Source organism: Sminthopsis crassicaudata, chromosome 2, assembly GCF_048593235.1.
Source record: "Sminthopsis crassicaudata isolate SCR6 chromosome 2, ASM4859323v1, whole genome shotgun sequence".
Lineage (NCBI taxonomy): Eukaryota > Metazoa > Chordata > Mammalia > Dasyuromorphia > Dasyuridae > Sminthopsis > Sminthopsis crassicaudata.
The window spans coordinates 186,969,598-186,988,386 of NC_133618.1; the positions used below are offsets into that span (position 1 = coordinate 186,969,598).

At 31.6% G+C, this 18,789-nt stretch overlaps 1 protein-coding gene across 4 annotated transcripts in view; it reads right to left on the reverse strand.

The window, feature by feature from the left end:
• MYOM2 (myomesin 2) overlaps positions 1-18,789 on the reverse strand; it is a 168,606-nt gene that overhangs the window by 31,186 nt on the left and 118,631 nt on the right. For all 4 annotated transcript variants that reach the window (XR_012486130.1, XR_012486131.1, XM_074287958.1 and 1 more), the window contains exons 22-31: positions 17,860-18,016; positions 17,668-17,774; positions 15,715-15,759; positions 15,056-15,192; positions 7,776-7,920; positions 7,599-7,658; positions 4,425-4,492; positions 1,934-2,047; positions 1,712-1,799; positions 1,109-1,147 (exon numbers count right to left, since the gene is read on the reverse strand). Coding sequence is in view for 2 of the 4 variants with exons in the window: in XM_074287958.1 (XP_074144059.1) it covers positions 1,109-1,147; positions 1,712-1,799; positions 1,934-2,047; positions 4,425-4,492; positions 7,599-7,658; positions 7,776-7,920; positions 15,056-15,192; positions 15,715-15,759; positions 17,668-17,774; positions 17,860-18,016 (960 nt within the window). In the remaining 2 variants the exon portion in view is untranslated. The remainder of the gene's footprint in view (positions 1-1,108; positions 1,148-1,711; positions 1,800-1,933; positions 2,048-4,424; positions 4,493-7,598; positions 7,659-7,775; positions 7,921-15,055; positions 15,193-15,714; positions 15,760-17,667; positions 17,775-17,859; positions 18,017-18,789) is intronic.

An 18,789-nucleotide genomic window follows, 5' to 3' on the forward strand; every position in this document is an offset into this window, starting at 1 on the left:
ATCCAAGAATATATTTGATGATTTGCATGAAAGAAGTGATATAAAACCTACCATCCAAGAAATGTATGCCTGGGAAAAGAAGTGGGTAAAGGATCAATAGCATATAGTTGAAGTCCTTGAACAACAGCTATCCTTGAAATATTAAAAGACCTAGAAAAAGGCCTAGAGCATGGTAGGCGTATACCCAAGAGAAGAATGTATTGAAGGATATGTGAAGTCATAGATGAATTAATGAAAGCCAGTTCCCACACCAAAAGATTACAGAGCTATAAATGTATCAAAATAAAAGGCAGGTCCTACCATGATACAAAAAGGGCTTGTAAATCAGGAAGCCTTGTTCTAATTCTACAAAGCTAAAATTACTTTGGGGGAAATCATTTCATCCATTTGGAACTCAGTTTCTCATTTGTAAAATGGGAAGCAATGGGGAGGAGGAGTGAAATAGACAGTCTCTGAGATTTCTTATTGTTCCAATGGTATATAATTTTAAGTATGAAGTGCCAAATGACATATCATTCTAAAATTCATAATTAAGTGCCAGTACTTCCCAGTTTTTACTAAAGACTAAACAGAAAGTCTGTTTAGATAATATGATATTAAGAAATTCCCTTAGCCATGCAAATTAGCACTCTCTACATTTTAATAGTCTTAAAGATTGATTCAAGACACCAGAAATTCAAGTCACTGCCCAAGATAGTCTCACAGTGGTTTAAGTCACATTTAGGACTTAAATACAAGTCTTTTTGACTTTGAAGACATTCTTCTCTCCTCTATACTATAGTGATTCTAACATATCATAGTTCCTCTTTCTCTGAAATGCTTTTTCTTGCAATTAACCACAAAACAAAAATCTGAATAATCTTGAAGCAAATTGAATGAAGTGGTTAATCATGGAGTCTAAACCTAATTAGTTAAAGTAAAAAAACCTAACCCACTTAAAATAACATCTGAATCAATTCAATCGGTAACACTAAGATTGAATTGAGTGCTTCCAATAGGACATGGGCTGGATTTCATTAACTTTCCTCTTTTCAGGATCAAATGCCTATCTCAGGATACAATGACTTAAACACCAAAAACAGCCCCCAATTAGAAAGCATCTACTTACCACAGACTCTACTCATTGCCAAGATCATATCATCATACACTAAAATGGAAAAGGGAAATGCTCCATTACAATGTAGAATTTTATCAGAAAGCATGAGTTTTTTTCATTTAATTAAACTGATACAGGAAATTGTCCTGTTAGTTTGAAAAATGGCACATAAAATAGCAATATTTATCCACAAAAGGTCTATGAGCTAATAAATCCTTTTTCTGTCTTGTGCCTCCTCAACTTTTAAACAAGGGATAAGAAAATTTCACTTCAAATAAAGTGAAGTTATATTTAATTGAATTGATTCAACCCTATTTGAATCATGTTTATAATGACAATGGGGAGGGAGTTCTAGATTAGTGTTTTCCCATAGCATTGTACATAAGAATTAATTAACATAATATTTCCTTCTCCTAAAGCATCAAAACAGCTTTGAAGGTAACATATTTTTTTCTTCTACCTTAATACATCTGACAGAAGAATATGTTTCCTACCTAAAAACACAAATGAATTTACTTGAATGGTTTAAAGACTAATTCTAGGGAAACAGATATAGTTTGTGTGGGGGGGGCTGGTAATTCTAGTAGAATAAAGAAAACCTTTTACAAAGATTACCTTTGCCAGCTATTTCAAGGATAGATACATCTTGGCCTCTATCATCTTTCAATGTTGCTTTATATTCCCCTTGATCCTTCTTGGACAACTGCAAATTAAAACAATAATGTAGCATTTATGACTCATTATCTCTAGCATATACTTTTCATTTTCATTCTACCCTGGTGAGGGGAGAAAGGGAAGTTGTAGGAAGCGTGAACAAAGTTATTCAATCCACTATACCTTTGGTATAAGTAATTCACACAACCCCTTTTCCAGATCAGGTAAGGTTTCAACTTCATAAAGAACATCATCCTTTAGCCACTTGAAAACAGTCTCCTTTTTTGTGTTTGCCACCTGTCAAATTGGAAGCATAAGTCACATTATCTTGAAATACCTAAAACAATGTGCTTTGATGTTGAATTACAAATTAGCATGTTACATCCAACTGGCTTTTATACAAGCTATTGCTGCTAGCAATGAGAGGGAAACTTCTAAGTCAAAGCCTCTGAGATAATTGAATACTCTATTTCATGCCAAAAAATCTTTTAGTTTTCATCCCATCATTCCATGAAATTAGTCAGCAATAATCAACAATGCCACATATAAAAGTGTTATACAATCTAATTTGTATTTTTAAATGATTATATTTTCTTTTTTTACAAAGTTTTTTTTTTTTTTTTTTTTTTTTTTTTTTTTTCCCCTCTGAGGCAATTGGGATTAAGTGACTTGCCCAGGGTCACACAATTAGGAAGTATTAAGTGTCTGAGGCAAGATTTGAAACTCATGTCCTCCTGATTTCAGGTCCACTATGCCATCTAGCTGCCCCTACAAAGATATTTTATTTAAGGAATAAGAAATAAATATGACAAAAGCATAGGAGAAAGATACTAATTATAACAAAATTACATAGAGATGAAAATAGTGACTCTTCTTCTCAAAGGAGAATACTTAAAACTAAGTTTAATCCCAGTGAAATACTGTTAAGGCCTCCTAGGGCCTTTCCTAACAAAATATCATCAGTTTTCTCTGAGTTGCTTTTACTTTAATAAGTTTTTTTTTCCTTGTCAATAAAACCTTTAGCACATAACAGATATTCAGTAAATAACGAGTTGATGCAATTTTTTCCATCTTTTTATGAGTAACTGCAAAGCATTTTTTTTTTACATATTTCCTTATAAATTATTTTGGGAGAGAAAAATCAGGGGAAAAAAAGGGAAAAACCACGTGAGAAAAAGAAAACAAAGGTCAACATAGCATGTGTTAATTTGCATTCAGTCTCCAGGGTTCTCTCTCTGGATACAGATGGCATTATCTACCCAAACTTTATTGGAATTGCCTTCAATCACTGAACTGCTAAGAAGAACCAAGTCTGTCATTCTTGATCCTCACAGAATCTTGCTGTTAGTGTGTTTAATGTATTTCTGATTTTCCTTGTTTTTCTCAGCATCAATTCATGTAAATCTTTCTAGGCCTTTCTAAAATCAGTTTGTTCATCATTTTTTATAGAATAATAGTGTTACTTTACCTTCACATACTATAACTTATTCAGCCATTCCCTAATTAATGATCATCTACTCATTTTCTAGTTTTTTGTTACCATTAAATAGAGCTGCTACAAATATTTTTGTTTTTAAACAATGAGCAGGATGATTTCAGAAAGGATTGGAGAGACTTACATGAACTGATGTTAAGTGAAGTAAGTAGAACCAAGAGAACATCATATACAGCAACAACAAGATTATGTGATGATCAACTCTGATGGACTTGGCTCTTTTAAACAATGAATGCATTAGTATAACTTCAGGGATATAATGTCTGTCATTTGATTACCATAATAGAAAACTGATGTTAACTCCTACAATTAAGCAAACAAATTGCCGCCTGGGACTCAGAAACATTGTCATTGTCATTCAGCTACTAAGTGGTAGGGATAGGGTTTAAATCTACTTCATCCTGACTCTAGATTCAACAATCCACCACACCACAGTGTATCCTCTCATAGAAGAAATCTTTCACAAAGATACCTTAATGTCTTCTCTATTTTTATGTCAAAACTGTTTATATTAATTTAGAGATACTAAAATTTTACACTGCTGAGCTATATATTTCTAAAAACAGATTTTTATTCAAACCAGAAACCTAATAATGCTTGTTGAATAGTCTTTGAGATTGATTCAATACACATAAATAAATATGTGACAATGATAATATAAAAGAGGATGCATATCTCTTTTTGCTAGTAATGAAAATTTATTTTGATCATTGTGTTATAAACCAAAATGCATTTTATTCTTAGCAAATATGCTTTTTCATTTCCTAATGGAAATCTTATATAAAGAATATAGGCAGGAACATGAAAATATGTTTAAAAAATTTTATGTCCATAGATTTCTTCCTGAATTCACCTGAGAAAAATTTTAAGTAAAATGTAATAAATGAACTTTTACAATGTCTTTTTTAATCTTATTTTTACATTCCAAAATAATATGATATTTTCATTAGGAGACATTTTCAGTTTTAAATCAAGTACTTATTAGTTGATAATCATGAAGGCATAAATAAGTAAATAAACAGATATGTAATAAATACCTGTTGACATTTTGTTCAAAATCAAGTGACTCAAAGTGTTGATATTATAAGTAATTGATCAGCAAGTAATATTTTTTCATGTAAGATGTTACTTAATGGATCTTAAAATGAATTTAGCACATATGTTTAATACATTTCCCACCTTACACTTAAGTCGAACTTCACATTCTTCTGTAACATCCCAATGCAGATACTCTGCAAAATGAGGACCTAAGGAAAAAGTAAAAAATATTTGAATTTATACCAAAAAATCAATGCCTATGCATTTACATCAAGAGGAAAATTGCTGTGCATTTTGAAACCAAGATAATTATTTTTCAGGATAAGTTAACATGTTTGCCTTAGTTCTGAGTTTCTTTTGGACTTTGTATTGCTAAGCAGGAAAGTTATGGTCTGATCTTTCATTCTTACTGACATCCAATATCTATTTTCCTTTAGAAAGAATAATTTTTAAACTACTTTATTGTATTGCCTAAGGCATATTTATGGCTGAATATTCAATAGCTTAATGCATAAAACATCTAAAATGGTGAAATTAGCAAAGAGATAAACAAGCTTTTAACCTACCACTGCTCCTCACACATCACATTTCAATGATAAAGAATTGGAAAACAAAAATTGCTTTTGTATTAATAAATTCTCTTTATACAAAATAATATAGAAAAGTGAATGATGGGCAAATATTAAAGCTTGGTATTACCATAAAACATAAAACTATAGATTGAGAAGCTATGGAGGGTATTTAGTGTTTTTGTTTAATTTTTTATATGCATATATAAATCATTCTTAATAATATAGTGATTTGTTATAGGAAATTACCTTCAATGTTCCTTGAGCTGCTGAGATCCTCAATATGGAAATGAATAAGATAAAACAGTCTTGTCCGCCCAAAAAATATGAACTAAGCCTGATTACTAGTAAACAAGTTTGATTTCCATGAGGTAGGCTAAGTGCAATGAATTCTACTTTCTAATAATGGAATATTACTTCTGTGCATGCAAAAGTGTTCTGGGTATCAATTACAGAAATAATTTAAAGGAACAGCTGGATTATATTTGACACTATATGAGATGATTCAGACCAGTTCCAATGATTTTGTGTTGAAGAGAGCCATCTATATACACCTAGAGAGAGAACTGTGGGAACTGAGGGTAGACCACAATATAGCATTTTCACTCTTTTTGTTATCGTTTGCTTACATTTTACTTTTTTTCTCATTTATTTTCCTTTTCAATTTAAATTTTCTTGTGCAGCAAGATAATTGTATAAATATGTATGCATATATTGGATTTAACATATATGTTTACATTGTTTAACATATATTGGATTACTTACTATCTACTTGAAGGGGGTGAGGGAAAAGGGGGAAAAATTGGAACACAAGGTTTTGCAAGAATTAATGTTGAAATTATCTTTTGAAAATTAAAAACCTTGATTTTTGATTGATCTGCATTGAAAGGAAATTCTGATAAAAATCATCATCTGGGTTAAATAAGATTATATAATATCCACATATATATTATGACTTCTGAAAAAAAGATCTTCTAGTAGTATAAATATAAATTTAGGACTAACTTGAACTAAATAAAATAAGCAAATTTCTGTCCAATAAAAATGACTCTCACTGCTTTTTAAAAATCATCTAATGAAAATTCTTATGCTGGCTTCTCACTCTGAAATTCTGTGATTTTGTCAAACCTCAGAAGTATTTTCTAATAAGTACTGTAAACTTGTTCAGGTAATATCTGGATGTTTGAAGGTAAGCCAATCTATCTGCAAAATAACATTTTTCTGTAAGTGGCTATAATATCAGCCTTGTTGTATAATCTTATTTTATTCCAAGTAACTACTCAACTGCCCATTCACTTCAGCCAATTCAGTGCTTAGGGACTATTATGTGGTCAGCACTATATTTAGTTTTATGGAAGGTTTATAAGAAGCATAAGATAAGCTTCCAAAAAGAAAAACAAAAACAGAAAACTTCACAAATGCGTATGGTCCCTGCCCAGAGAGAACTTATATCCCATTGGGAAGGCATCAGGCATAGTGAAGAAATCATGAACTAACAACGTAAGGTAATATAAATTTCCATAAAGCCATAGGGAGAAGAGCAAAAAGTGGCATAGAAGTTCAAAAAAGGAAGTGACAACAGAGAACTAGAATGGTAAGACAATGCTGCATAGAAAATGTAGGGCTGAAAGAAGATTTTAAAGAATACATAAGATTTAAGTGGTAGATAAAGAGGAGTGAAGGTTTCCTTTTCCATAAAGTCAAAGGCAATCTTTTCACAAAGGAACAAACATGAGTTCAGAAAGTAAAAAGGAGTAGACATTTTATGTTGAAGAGCAACATAAAAACAATGTCTTATTTTTCTTCCCTCTGTTCCCTTAATTGGAAATATTTTCCTCCTGTTCCTTTGGAATTTCTACCCATTTTTAAATGCCCAAAGTCATCTTTCAAAAGTCACCTCTGCTGGAGAGCTTTCCTAATGCCTTCTATCTTCCTTTAAAGGGTCTTTTTTAATAATAAGTAACATTATGTTAATCTTTCCCCTAGCTTCTCCCCTTTTATAAATTGCAAACCCAATTAGGCAGGGACTGAGTTTTAGCTAAAATTTATGTTTCCAACCCTCATTCTGAATTCTGTCTTCTCATCCAGAGCACAGTGCTCTGTATATAGTAAATGTTAAATAAATGCTTGATATGTATACTATATGCTAGGAATTGTGTTAGGAGTAAAAAATACAAAGATAAAAATGAAACACATTGGGGAGGGCTTTAAAACATAGTCTGATAAGCTGGCATTTTATTTTGTAAATTTCTAAAGAAAGGAAATGACCAGAATAACTGTTTTTAGAGAAATTAATCTGGTAGTAATGTTTAGGGTAGCAAGAAGGAAGAGAAATTGCAGTTAAAGAGACCAATTAGGAAACTTTTGAAATAATATAGGCATGAGGTGGCTTAGTTCTGGATAAGAGTAGTGGCAGTGGTAGATTAAAGTAAGAGATGGATTTTTTTTAAATAGTTCAAAGACAGAAAGATATAACTTTAAGATTAATTAGGTGGGAGAAAGAAAGAAAAAAAATAGTAAACATGAATACCAAATTTGATGACTAGGACTCCATAATGTGAAGCCATTTAATCCTCTCCTTGGTAAGGGTAAGTATGGTCATCTAAAAATATGCATTGTTATTAAGAAAATCATATCATTTGCATGGTTTTTATTTAGAACTCCTTTGCATTATATAGGTCTTACCTTGAATAGGGCACTCAGATTAATTTGGGTCTTTTAGAGAACACTCAGTTGAACTATTTACCTTGTTTCCTGAGAAATTCTTTTCTTTGGAATTCAGCTTCTTCCAGGACAGCCTTAAATGCTAAAAATTCAGCATTGGGATGAAAAGATGGAAAAAAAATTTAGTCATTTAGCTATTTAAGTATATTTGTTCTAAAGTGACTTTTATGGCCATATGTTAATATTGGATGTGTCATACCATCTCCAATAAGAACTAATGAAGACTGATTTTTGGCTTTTCCATCATGGATCTGCACAGTGTAGGTGCCTTCATTTTCAATAGTAAATCGATCCATTACCATCTCAATGATGCCAGTCGATTTATCACACTTAATTCTGTGAGTCTAAAAGCAGGAGAAAAAATGTACAACTGCATAATGTAACTGTATATCTATGTATATATTGACACACACACATACACACTTTTACATCAAAAATTTGCATAATCTATTGAACCTAATAGGCTATTATAAAAGACTGAATTTAGCCTTATAAAATATTTTGGCTACTCCAGTAGTAAATAGGAAATACAAATTTTCATTCAAAGTTGTCAGATCCAAATGCTTGAAAAGAATATCTTTAGAGGATATTTTATTTGTGAAAATGGAAAGGGGATGCTATGTGGAACACACAATTTGTTAAACTGGGTTATTTTCTGAAAGAGGGGATCATTAATTCTGCCTGACTGCTACAACAATAAAGGACATTTTTACATATTTATACTTTCATTTCAATGTCAATTCAGTAATAATACAGGTAAAGTGTCAATATTTTTCACAATAGTAACCTTGAATTGAATTCATCTACTGTCCCCCCAACCCCTGAACAAATTTAAACTTCTCTGACTTAGTCTTAAAACCATAGTTTAACAATACTGTATGAGGATGTATTCTGATGGAAGTGGATATCTTCAACAAAAAGAAAATCTAATTCAGTTCCAAATGATCAATGATGGATAGAATCAGCTACCCCCAGAGAAGGAACACTGGGAAATGAGTGTAAACTATTTGCATTTTTGTTTTTCTTCCCAAATTATTTTTACTTTCTGAATGCAACTCTTCCTATGCAACAAGAAATTCGGTTCTGCACACATATATTGTATCTAGGATATACTATACCACATTTAACATGTAAGGGACTGCCTGCCATCTAGGGGAGGGGATGGAGGGAAGGAGTGGAAAATTCGGATCAGAAGTGAGTATAAGAGAGAATGTTGTAAAAAAAAAAATTGCCCATGCATATGTATTGTGAAAAAATATATAATTATAAAATTAATAAAAAATAATAAAGCAAAAAAAATAGTCTAATTCTTATTTTTTCTGTCCAATCTTATGTCCCAATACTACCTTGTAACATTAAACTGTATTTAAACTTAGCTTATATAATGATTATTCCTATTTCTGTCTTCCCACATCTTCTCCTTGACTACAAAACCATCCTTTTTTCATTCTCTTCTTTAAAACTCAATTATTTCCTCTTTTTTTCTGATCTCTAACACTTAGAAATACCACACAGTCTATTCAGTTGAATTTATAAAGATTTATTAAATGCTTACCACAAGATGCAACTAAGTGATATTATGGACAGATTGTAGGAAAAAGAGTAAGAAAAATCTGAATTTAAATTCTGCCTCAGATACTTACTAGTTCTGTGATTCAAATTCAGTTTCCTTATCTGTAAAGTGGGCATAATAATAGTATCTATTTGGTTTTGAGGCTCAAAATAGAAATCATAAAGAGCATTTTGTAAACCCTTAAGGCTATATATGAATGTTAGCTTTTATTAGCTGCACAATGTATTGTTCCAGGCTTCTTAGATACAAAGACTCCTCTTTCTCTCAAATACCTTACTTTCTATGAGAGATACCACATGTACACATATAAATAAAGGCAAATAAAACAAAATTATTCTGAGGGAATGGAAAGTGTCTCTAACTAGGAGTAGAAATCTCTGCCTCAAGCTCACATTAAAAGAATGTTTGATGACTGATTACAGAGCAGAGACTGCCCTCTAGTTGGATAAACAAGTTTCTTCTAATCCACAGTATTATGGTCCAAAGAGTATTGTTTGAAACTAATTGCTATGTGGAGTTTAATCAAATATAAATTTCTGTTTGGAGATGTTTTTTAATATTATGAAGTCCTTTTGAGGTTTGATTTCCTGTAAAGCTGGAAAACCATTCTTCAAACTTAAATTACCTTATTATCAAATATGAATGCAATTCACACATTATATATTTGTGTGAGATTACTTAGCTTTTTCTATCTCAGAAAAATGAAAAGGAGATTGGGATAACTAGAAAATAGGAGCAGGGTTCAAAGATGTGCAGGTGATGAGAAGGTTGATGTCGTGAATATTTAAGAGGGAGTATGAAAAATGAGATAGTTATCAAGAGAGACAATTAAATGACTCAGCTCCGGAAATGAACTTTGTTTATCAAGATGCAGAGAAAGCCAGGAAAAGGATAGGATATGAGAGAAGTAATGATTGTTTACTTTAATGTCTTTCCCCAGTTCTTGATTCTTTTAGGCCTTTACAATTTGGGATTTTGAACAACAAGGGTAAAATTTTCAAAACTTAGAAACTGAATTGTTCCTATTTATATTCTATTAAGCCTATTTCAAGCATCCGTAAGAAAGCAACTATAGTACCTTATTCCATTTAGGTTCAAGAAAGAAAAATATATAACTCTAACTGGCAACAAGAATTAAACAAAAATTTCAACAGCACAATAGTCTATTGAAATGTATTCAGCAGCTACACTGCAATGTCTGGTTCAGTTTTAGAAAATAATTAGGCTGCTCTCTATTGCCAATATGCAGCAAGATAAAGTTCAATGATTTTATGGGTGCCATAAATACAAGCTTTTATGTGACTTTCACAAAATAGCATCAATCTTCAAATGTAAAAGTCACCTGTGGGTTACTAATTAAAACAGTGAAATAGGACAACTGCACTTTGGAAAATTAGCTGTGTAGCTGTGACATCAGTTTTAAGGGCAGATAGGGAAAATGTTAATCAAATATTATTATGTAAATAATGATAAATTAGGTTAAGTTGCATAGGGTTTAGAGGTAGGATGAATTTCAGAAATTATTTAGTCCAGCTCAATGTATTTTACAAATAAGGTAACTGAGGCTCAAAAAGAGTAAAATTATACAAGGGTACTTAGTTAATTATAGTATTGCATAATATTTTTTAAAAATAAAATAAGTGGTAAAACAAGAATTTGAACTAAGAATCTTTTACTCCATTTCCAAAACTTTTTTTTTTCATTATTAGTTAGTATTATGCTTCAAAATAATAGAAAGAAACCAAAGGTGACCTAGAAAGCACTCACTTCCTCAGGGATACAGCTCTTCTACAAAGAAGTGTGTTTCCTTTGGGAGGCATTAACTAGACTTTAAATATAAGATTTCCATTCATGAAAGAGCCTTACCTTTTTTTTTCTTAAAATGGACCTATAATTTTGTCAATATAGAAAGCTCCTAATCAGGAAACTCCCTCCCCTTAAGCAGAGCAGTACCTTCTCTGAATCTTAATCATTTTTGAGAGTTGCCTGGAACACTAAGATTTAGATGACTTCCAGAGAATCCCACAGTTTTTATGAGACAGACTTGAACCCAAACAATTCTGATTCCATTGTTTGGGAATTTGCTAAATAAGGGAAATCATAAAATTTCTATTTTTTCAAGAGTTCTGTATTAGAACCAGTTCTACTTCACAGTTTAAACCATGAAGAAGGGTCCCAATAACCCAATTGTGCTTCAACCAGAGATCAGGTATGTTGCATTTAGTTCTATATGGCAGAAGTATGGAATGATGGTAAGGATAATAGATAGAGTATGATGATAAATAGAATGTTGGACTCAAAGACCTAGTTAAAACCCTTTCTCAGAAAATTGCTAGCTGTTGTTGTTCATTTAACTTATTCTGAACTCAGTTTGTCATCTGTAATATGATAAGATGCATTATGTGGTCTCTAAAACCTGACTCCAAATTAATGATTCTAAGACCACTGGATTTAGAGTCAAAATACTTTAATTTCAATCCTAGGTCAGCCAGTTGTGTGATGCTGGGTAGCCAGTTCTCTTTGTAGAACCAAAGTATCCTACCTATTAAAAGAAAAGATTTGTTGAGAAAAAAAAAGAAAGAAAGAAATATTCAAAGAAGAATTATAATCTTAACTTGGGGTAGATGATATAGAATAGATAGATATAGATAGATAGATGATAAATAATTGACAATAGAAGAAAGATACATTCAATTTTTATTTTTATTTTTAAAAAATCTTTGCTAATGTAGAACAACTTTTGAGCTAGAAATGAGAGAATAAGCATAATTAACAAGATCATATCAAAGTTAAGTAAAGATATAATAAAAAATCTGATTGCTCTTTATGAATTTAAATCACTTTACTGAGATGAACTGAATCTTCAGGTACTAAAAGAATGTTGATATGTGGCTGATGAGTCACTATGTGTGATATCTAAATTATTATGAAAATTAGGAAAGCTACCATATTGAAAAAGAACAAGTATCTTTCTTTTCAAAAAAGAGAAGAAAACAATCTAAAAACTATAGGAAGAGGATCCCTGGGAATTTTCTAGAATAGATCATAAAAAGATATTTGCTAAAATATAGTAGCAATAATTTCCAAAAGCCTGCATAGTTTCATCAAGAGTAGAATATTTCATGGTATTTCCTTTTATAGGCTTACTAAAGTGAAAACTGAGGGGAATACTATAGATACAATTTGTTTAGATTTTAGCAGAATATTTGATAAACTATCTTGTACTATTCTGATAAAGAAGATAGATAGATGTGAACTAGATAAGCATTGGATTGAATATAATAAAATGAAATCCCATAGATAAAATTGTAAATCTTGGAGTTGGAAGGAAAAAAAAATCAGTTTCACAGGTACTAAGCATAGTAGACAGAAATTTGATTGAAAAGAACCTAGGAACCTTGGCTCACTGCAAGCTTAATAAAAATTAGCAGAATCATCCAAAAAGGTTAATGTAATCTTCAGGTGCTCTAAGAGAGAAATCTTTTTTCAGGAATAGAAAGGTTATAATCTCACTGTACTCTGCCTTCCTCAATCCTCATATTGAATATAATTTTCAGATAAATTACTGTCTATCCATGCTTCTTATTCTTGTGAAGGTTATTTTTTTGTAGCCATATATTTTACTTTTAGAGTCATAGTTTAAGAAAGATGTTTATAAGCTTGAAAAAAATCAAGAAGGTAGTAAAGAGTCTTAAGTCTATATCATATCAGGATTGGTTACAGAAATTGAGAGTGATTAGCCTAAAAAGAAGGAAAATTAAAGAAGCCATGATAGCTATGTTCCAATGTTTGAAGGAGTAGGGAAAAATGTTGAACAATGGCTGGAAAATGCAAGAGATTAATCAAGAATTGATTTCAGGGAAAATTTTCCTAAAAATTAATGTTTTCAAAAATATAATAGGCTGCTTTGAGAGTTAATTTTCTCTTCCCTGAAATTTTTTCAAGTATAGACTAGATAACATCCTTTTTAATATATGTTAAAGAAGGCATTCCTTCTAGTATATGTAGGTTTGATTAGGTTTATTTTAAAGATTGCTTCTAATTCTTACATTCTGTGATTCTTTGATTTCTGATGCCCCTTGCCACTCTATGATTCTATCCTATTTAAAGACGAGTGGCATAACGTATACATTGTTGAAATTGGATACAGAAAGACATGAATTTTCTTACTGTAAGAACCTGTAAAATGTTGCTGTGAGAATTAAACAAGATTATATATATATTGCAAACTTAAAAGTCCTATATTAATAGTATCTAGCTACTAGCTGGGTGGCCCCTTCAGGCTCATTTTCTTTATCTATTAAATAAGGCTAATAACACCTATTTTACAGACTTGTTGTGAGGCTCAAATGACACAACATATAAAATTGCTTTGAAAATCTTGAAGCACTCCATAAAATGCTAGCTATTATCCAAAGATGATAGGTATTTTTATAAACTACATGTAGCAATACTATTTTTCATCTTAAAAATTAAAGACTAAATTACAGCAAAAATTAAAGCCTTGTCTAGCAAAAAAATAAAAGGTGTACTTTTAGCATTCCTTCTCATCATTTCAACATAAATCTTCTATCTGTAGGAAGAAACCTAAATAATAAAGGAATTTATAGTGACTAATATCTACAATTTCCCTCCTATTAGGAAAGATTCTGTTGGAAGGAAGCCAACAATAATGATAAGCTAATTGGGCAGAATTGATACCATTATCAAGGACAGACAAAGACATTTGGGGAAAAATAATTTTTCACCAAAAATTATATATCCTTTCACATAACCAAATTCAATCTGAATTTTTCCCTATAGAGATTATAAAACATCATTTGGTATTTTCAAACTTAAATAGATCTAGCTCTTAAAATATTTCTTATTTCTGAAAGATTGCTTTAAAAAAAACATTGAAGAGGTGCTCCAGGGATGGCAAGATTAGTATTAATAAACAATATCATGATATTAAACACAGAGGAATTAACCCAGTTTTAGGATGCAGTAATATGCAAGGTTTCCAGTCAGATTACACCTCAAGCATGTCACTCATTTTATTGTAGGAAAGACATAAGGTTAAAAGTATTACCTCACCATATGGTAAGAAGTAACCTTAAGACCTTATCCTATACAGATAAGTTGAAGGAATTGAAAATGTTTAGTTTGGGGAAGAGTTTTAATAGTAGGAAGTTAGGGCAAGGTAGACTGATAACAGTTGTATTTAAGATTCTAGGGTACTGACATGAAGGGAAAGTATCATCCTTGCTATTCTTGGCCCCAGAGAGCACAATTAGGAGCAATGGCTGGTACATGCAAAGAGGCAAATTTTAACTTAAAGAAAAGGCAGGGGGGTGGGGTGGAAAAACTCAACAACTAGAATTATCAAAGAGGCTAATAGAATGACTCAGAAGGTAGATGAGGTTCCACTTCACTGGTAGTCTTCAGGTAAAACACCTATTTTTAGAGTAGTAGAAGGAATTTGTATTCAGATGTTAATTGAATTAGCTGACCTCTGAGTTCTCTATCAACTCCAAAATTTTGGAGATTCTGTGTTGTAGAAAGAAGTTAGATCTGAGTTTGAATCTCAGGTCTGCCACTTAGAAATTGTGACTTTAAAGAAATCAATTAACTTCTCTGAGTTATAGTTTTGTAATGCATAAAACTGGGATATCTGCATGAATGGAATATAGAGTTCAAATAATTTTCAAACTCTTTACAATTCATAATATAATCAAATTATAATTTTGCTATTTCTTAGCTAAACAACCCACATGCTTATGAGAAGGTTTAATTCATTTTACCAACCTCTACCACCCCCAAATCTGTTATCTCAATAATTAATTATTCACTGACATAAACAACTGCCCTACCACAGTGAATCCTAGCCCTGGCCAAAAACCCAAAATGCCCATATGTGACCTTACCTCGCTGTCAGAAACTTCTCTGTCATTAATAATGAATCTGTAGCTGGCATCCGGTGATAAGTGCTCAGCCTGGAGCCAGAAACGAACCTGGCCCTTATCAAAAATCTCATAAGCTAGTTCTGATTTCAAAGGAATTGCTACCGGAAGAAAAGAAATCACAAGTCAATAATGCATGAATCCTTGTGAGAAAGAATAGCTGCATTTTGTAGGAAAATATCAATTCTGGTTATTAAATTTTTGGAGAATGCAAAACCCTGGAGTACTGAATTGGATTATGAAAACTAGGGGAAAAAAATCAAACTATAGTTTAGCCTGTTGTTGCTTTTAAAGCCTCATGCTGCGTGACTTATGTGTGTGAACACAATCTAGTTTTCTATATATATTTAATACAAAAAGGATTTCATTTGATAGACATCCCACCAGGATTAAACATGGCCCATACTAAACTCAGATTTCAAAAGACCTTGAATGACAAATATTCCTACAAGCTACAGTATAAGCTAATATTTATTTTAAATGAATAGATTATAAGCAAGGACAATAAAAATGAGGCCATTGGTTTCCCAGAGTTGTTCCTTAGAGATCTTCCCACTGTAATACACATGATCTTATTCCATTTATGACTGTATATTAGATTTGCAGTTTATAAGCTTACTTACTGGGATTCTTTATTTCATTGCTGAGTGCCATCAGGCGTTCAAGCTCTGCAATTAAGAAAAAGTTTGAGTTTTTAATTGATTTTGTCCAATAGACTCAGACATTTTCAAGGAATCTAAGAGAAATCATTGAAATGATAACTTAAAAATCTGACTGAAATGCAACAGATAATTCATATCAGCAAAATTATACTTGTCAAGAGAAAGAAAAAATTTTCTAAACTATATTAGAAGTGTAAAGTTAGCAAATAGTTTAAAGTAGAATTTTCACCATCCACAAACTCAAGCTGATAGAAAACTAACACTCCTACTTCCTCAATCACTACATAGTGTAACTAATACAGTATGTTAAGATAAAGCAGAATTATTTTATAAATATGAGATAAAAACAAAGCCATCGAAGATATCAAATATATATAGTATCATGGAAAGAGCATAAGACTTAGAGTAGAAGATCTAGATGTTAATCCTGACACTCCTGACATGAATGTTGATCATGACTTCTCAAGAAGCAATAAACTGGCACATCCAGTTTTTTTTTTTTAATGGCTTTGAGAAAGCCTGGAGAAAGCTCTGAGAAAATTTTAAAGAAATACTGCATTTATCATCTGCATTATTACTGCGTTAATACTGCATCCACCTAATGATGGATGGTCATGTGGCAAATTTGTGAAGATTATCTGCTAAAACATGGAAGGATTTTAGCCTGCATCAGTATAGACAATTTTGTTGTTGTTAATCAGTTTTTTTCAGTCATATATGACTCTTCATGACCCCATTTGGGCTTTTCTTAGCAAGGATATTAAAGCAGTTTTCTTTTTCTTTCTCTAACTCATTTTACAGATGAGGAAACTGAGCCATAATATGGTTAAGTGACTTGCCCAGGGCCATATAGCTACTAAGTGTCTAAGACCAGATTTTAACTCAGGGGAATGAATCCTTCTGACTCCAAGCCTGGCAGTCTATTTACTAAGCCACCTAAATGCCAACATGCAAATCTTAAATGATCCATTTATTTCAGTCTAGGTTTTCTAACTAGAAGTCTGAGGCAAGCTCTATTCCATCAAAATACTTCTCACAAATAACATTTATCATTGTGACACATGGTTAATTTTTTAAAAATTAGAATATACTATAAAACATACTATTAATGGCAGAAAACTGTCTAATTTCTCTGGGTCTCAGTGTCCTGAACTATAAAGTGAAGCAATTAGACCAGATGACCAGATGATCTCTAAGGATCCTTCTGCTCTTTTGTTTTATGACTAAATGGGAGAGAGGACAGGAAAGGTGAGATGGTCTAGGGAGAAAGGTAGTTTCTAGATCTGAGACTGAGGGATTTACTCACCTTCACACAACTAGTTTGTATTAGGAAAAGACTTCATCTAACAAAAGTTGTAAAATATTAACATTACCAAACTATTTTTGGTGTTGAAAATTACGTCTTTTAAGTTCATTTGTCACAATCTGAACACACAATAATATAATTCTAGTTTAAATTTAGGACATTGACTTTTAGCCATAAATTTAAGTCACATCAAAAGAAAGTTTAGTGCAGCAAGAAAAGAAACAAATATTTATTAAGCACTGAATTAAGTGCCATAAACTGTACTAAGCACTTTACAAATATTACTATATTTGATTCTCATAATAATCCTGGAATATAAGTGCAATTATTATTCTCATTTTACAGTGAAGAAAACTGAAGGAAATAGTAGTAAAGTAACTTGCTCAAAGTAACACAGCAAGTATTAAAGGCCATATTTGAATTCAAGTCTTCCTAATTCCAAGCCAAGAGCTCTCTTCATTGTGCTACCCAGCTGTTCAGAGCCAGCTATTTGAAGAAGCCTTTTATAAAAATTTCTTTTCTTCTAAATTTCATGTATTTCTCTTTTCTAAAGCCAATCTTTGGCAATACTATAACTTTAACACTAACAAGATTCACATATTACTTACCTTCTTCATCCATTACAAAACTAGATGAAATGCCATCAGTATCACTAACTGAAACAGAATAGGTCCCAATGTCTGATTTTTCTGGATTTTTAAAATAGAGTTTGGAGCTAAAAAGGAAAAAAAATAGTAATGTATATTATTGTTAGAACAATTTTTATATATTTAAAAACAAAATACATGTTCAGGACTTACTGATCTCCTTCGGTCTCTATATTAAACTTCTCTGGATCAGCAATCTCTTCATAAGATTTACACCAAGTGAAATGAGATGCATCTGTAACCTCTGGACAATCAAAACTTAGATAGATGTTACCATCTTCATCTACACCTGCACTTATTTCTTTAGTTCCTGCAAGACAAAAATACTCTTCAAGTATCTTAAAGATAGTTTTTAAAACTATGGTTGGTGGTGGTATTTTACTGTCTAATTTTATATCGAATCTGAATTTTTAATTTAATATCTGAATAGAATTGCTCTGATAGATTCATTCAAACATTCATCCAACAAACATTTATTAAATACCAATAATGCATCATGAAAGATTTGGGGGAAGACACAAAATTTACCTTAGACATGGTTTCTCTTAAGAAATACTTGACTTTTGATACCTGGGGCAAATACCAAAAACCTCACCTGTAGTATGTCATAAAGAATACCCTGAGATAAGCTAAGGGATATTTGTTAATCTCTTCAAGGGCAAAACATAAAGAAAGCAGCAACTAGGAGACCACTGTGTGAGAGGAGCTTATTCTGCATGACATCAGATAGCTTCCTATTTTAACTAATCATTCCTGCAAGCTAGATGCTAAGGTCTGATGTCTCTCTACTGCTGAAAGATTTTAAAGTGTTGTCAATGTAGACTATTCTCAAGAATTTAAGTTTGGAGGGAGAAGATAAGAAAATGACAGACTACAAAAGCAAATTATTATGTGATTACTGTATTAAAGAGCTGTTAGATGTCAAACTATGTGAAGTATGAGTACAAAGATCATTACAACTAATATAACTAGAGAGTAAAAAATTTTGCTACACAAATGCTTGAGTTGCTTTCAAAGATGAATTTTACAACAGCAAGCAAGATTTTGCTACTAAAGTACTATCAAAAGAAAAACAGGTATGAC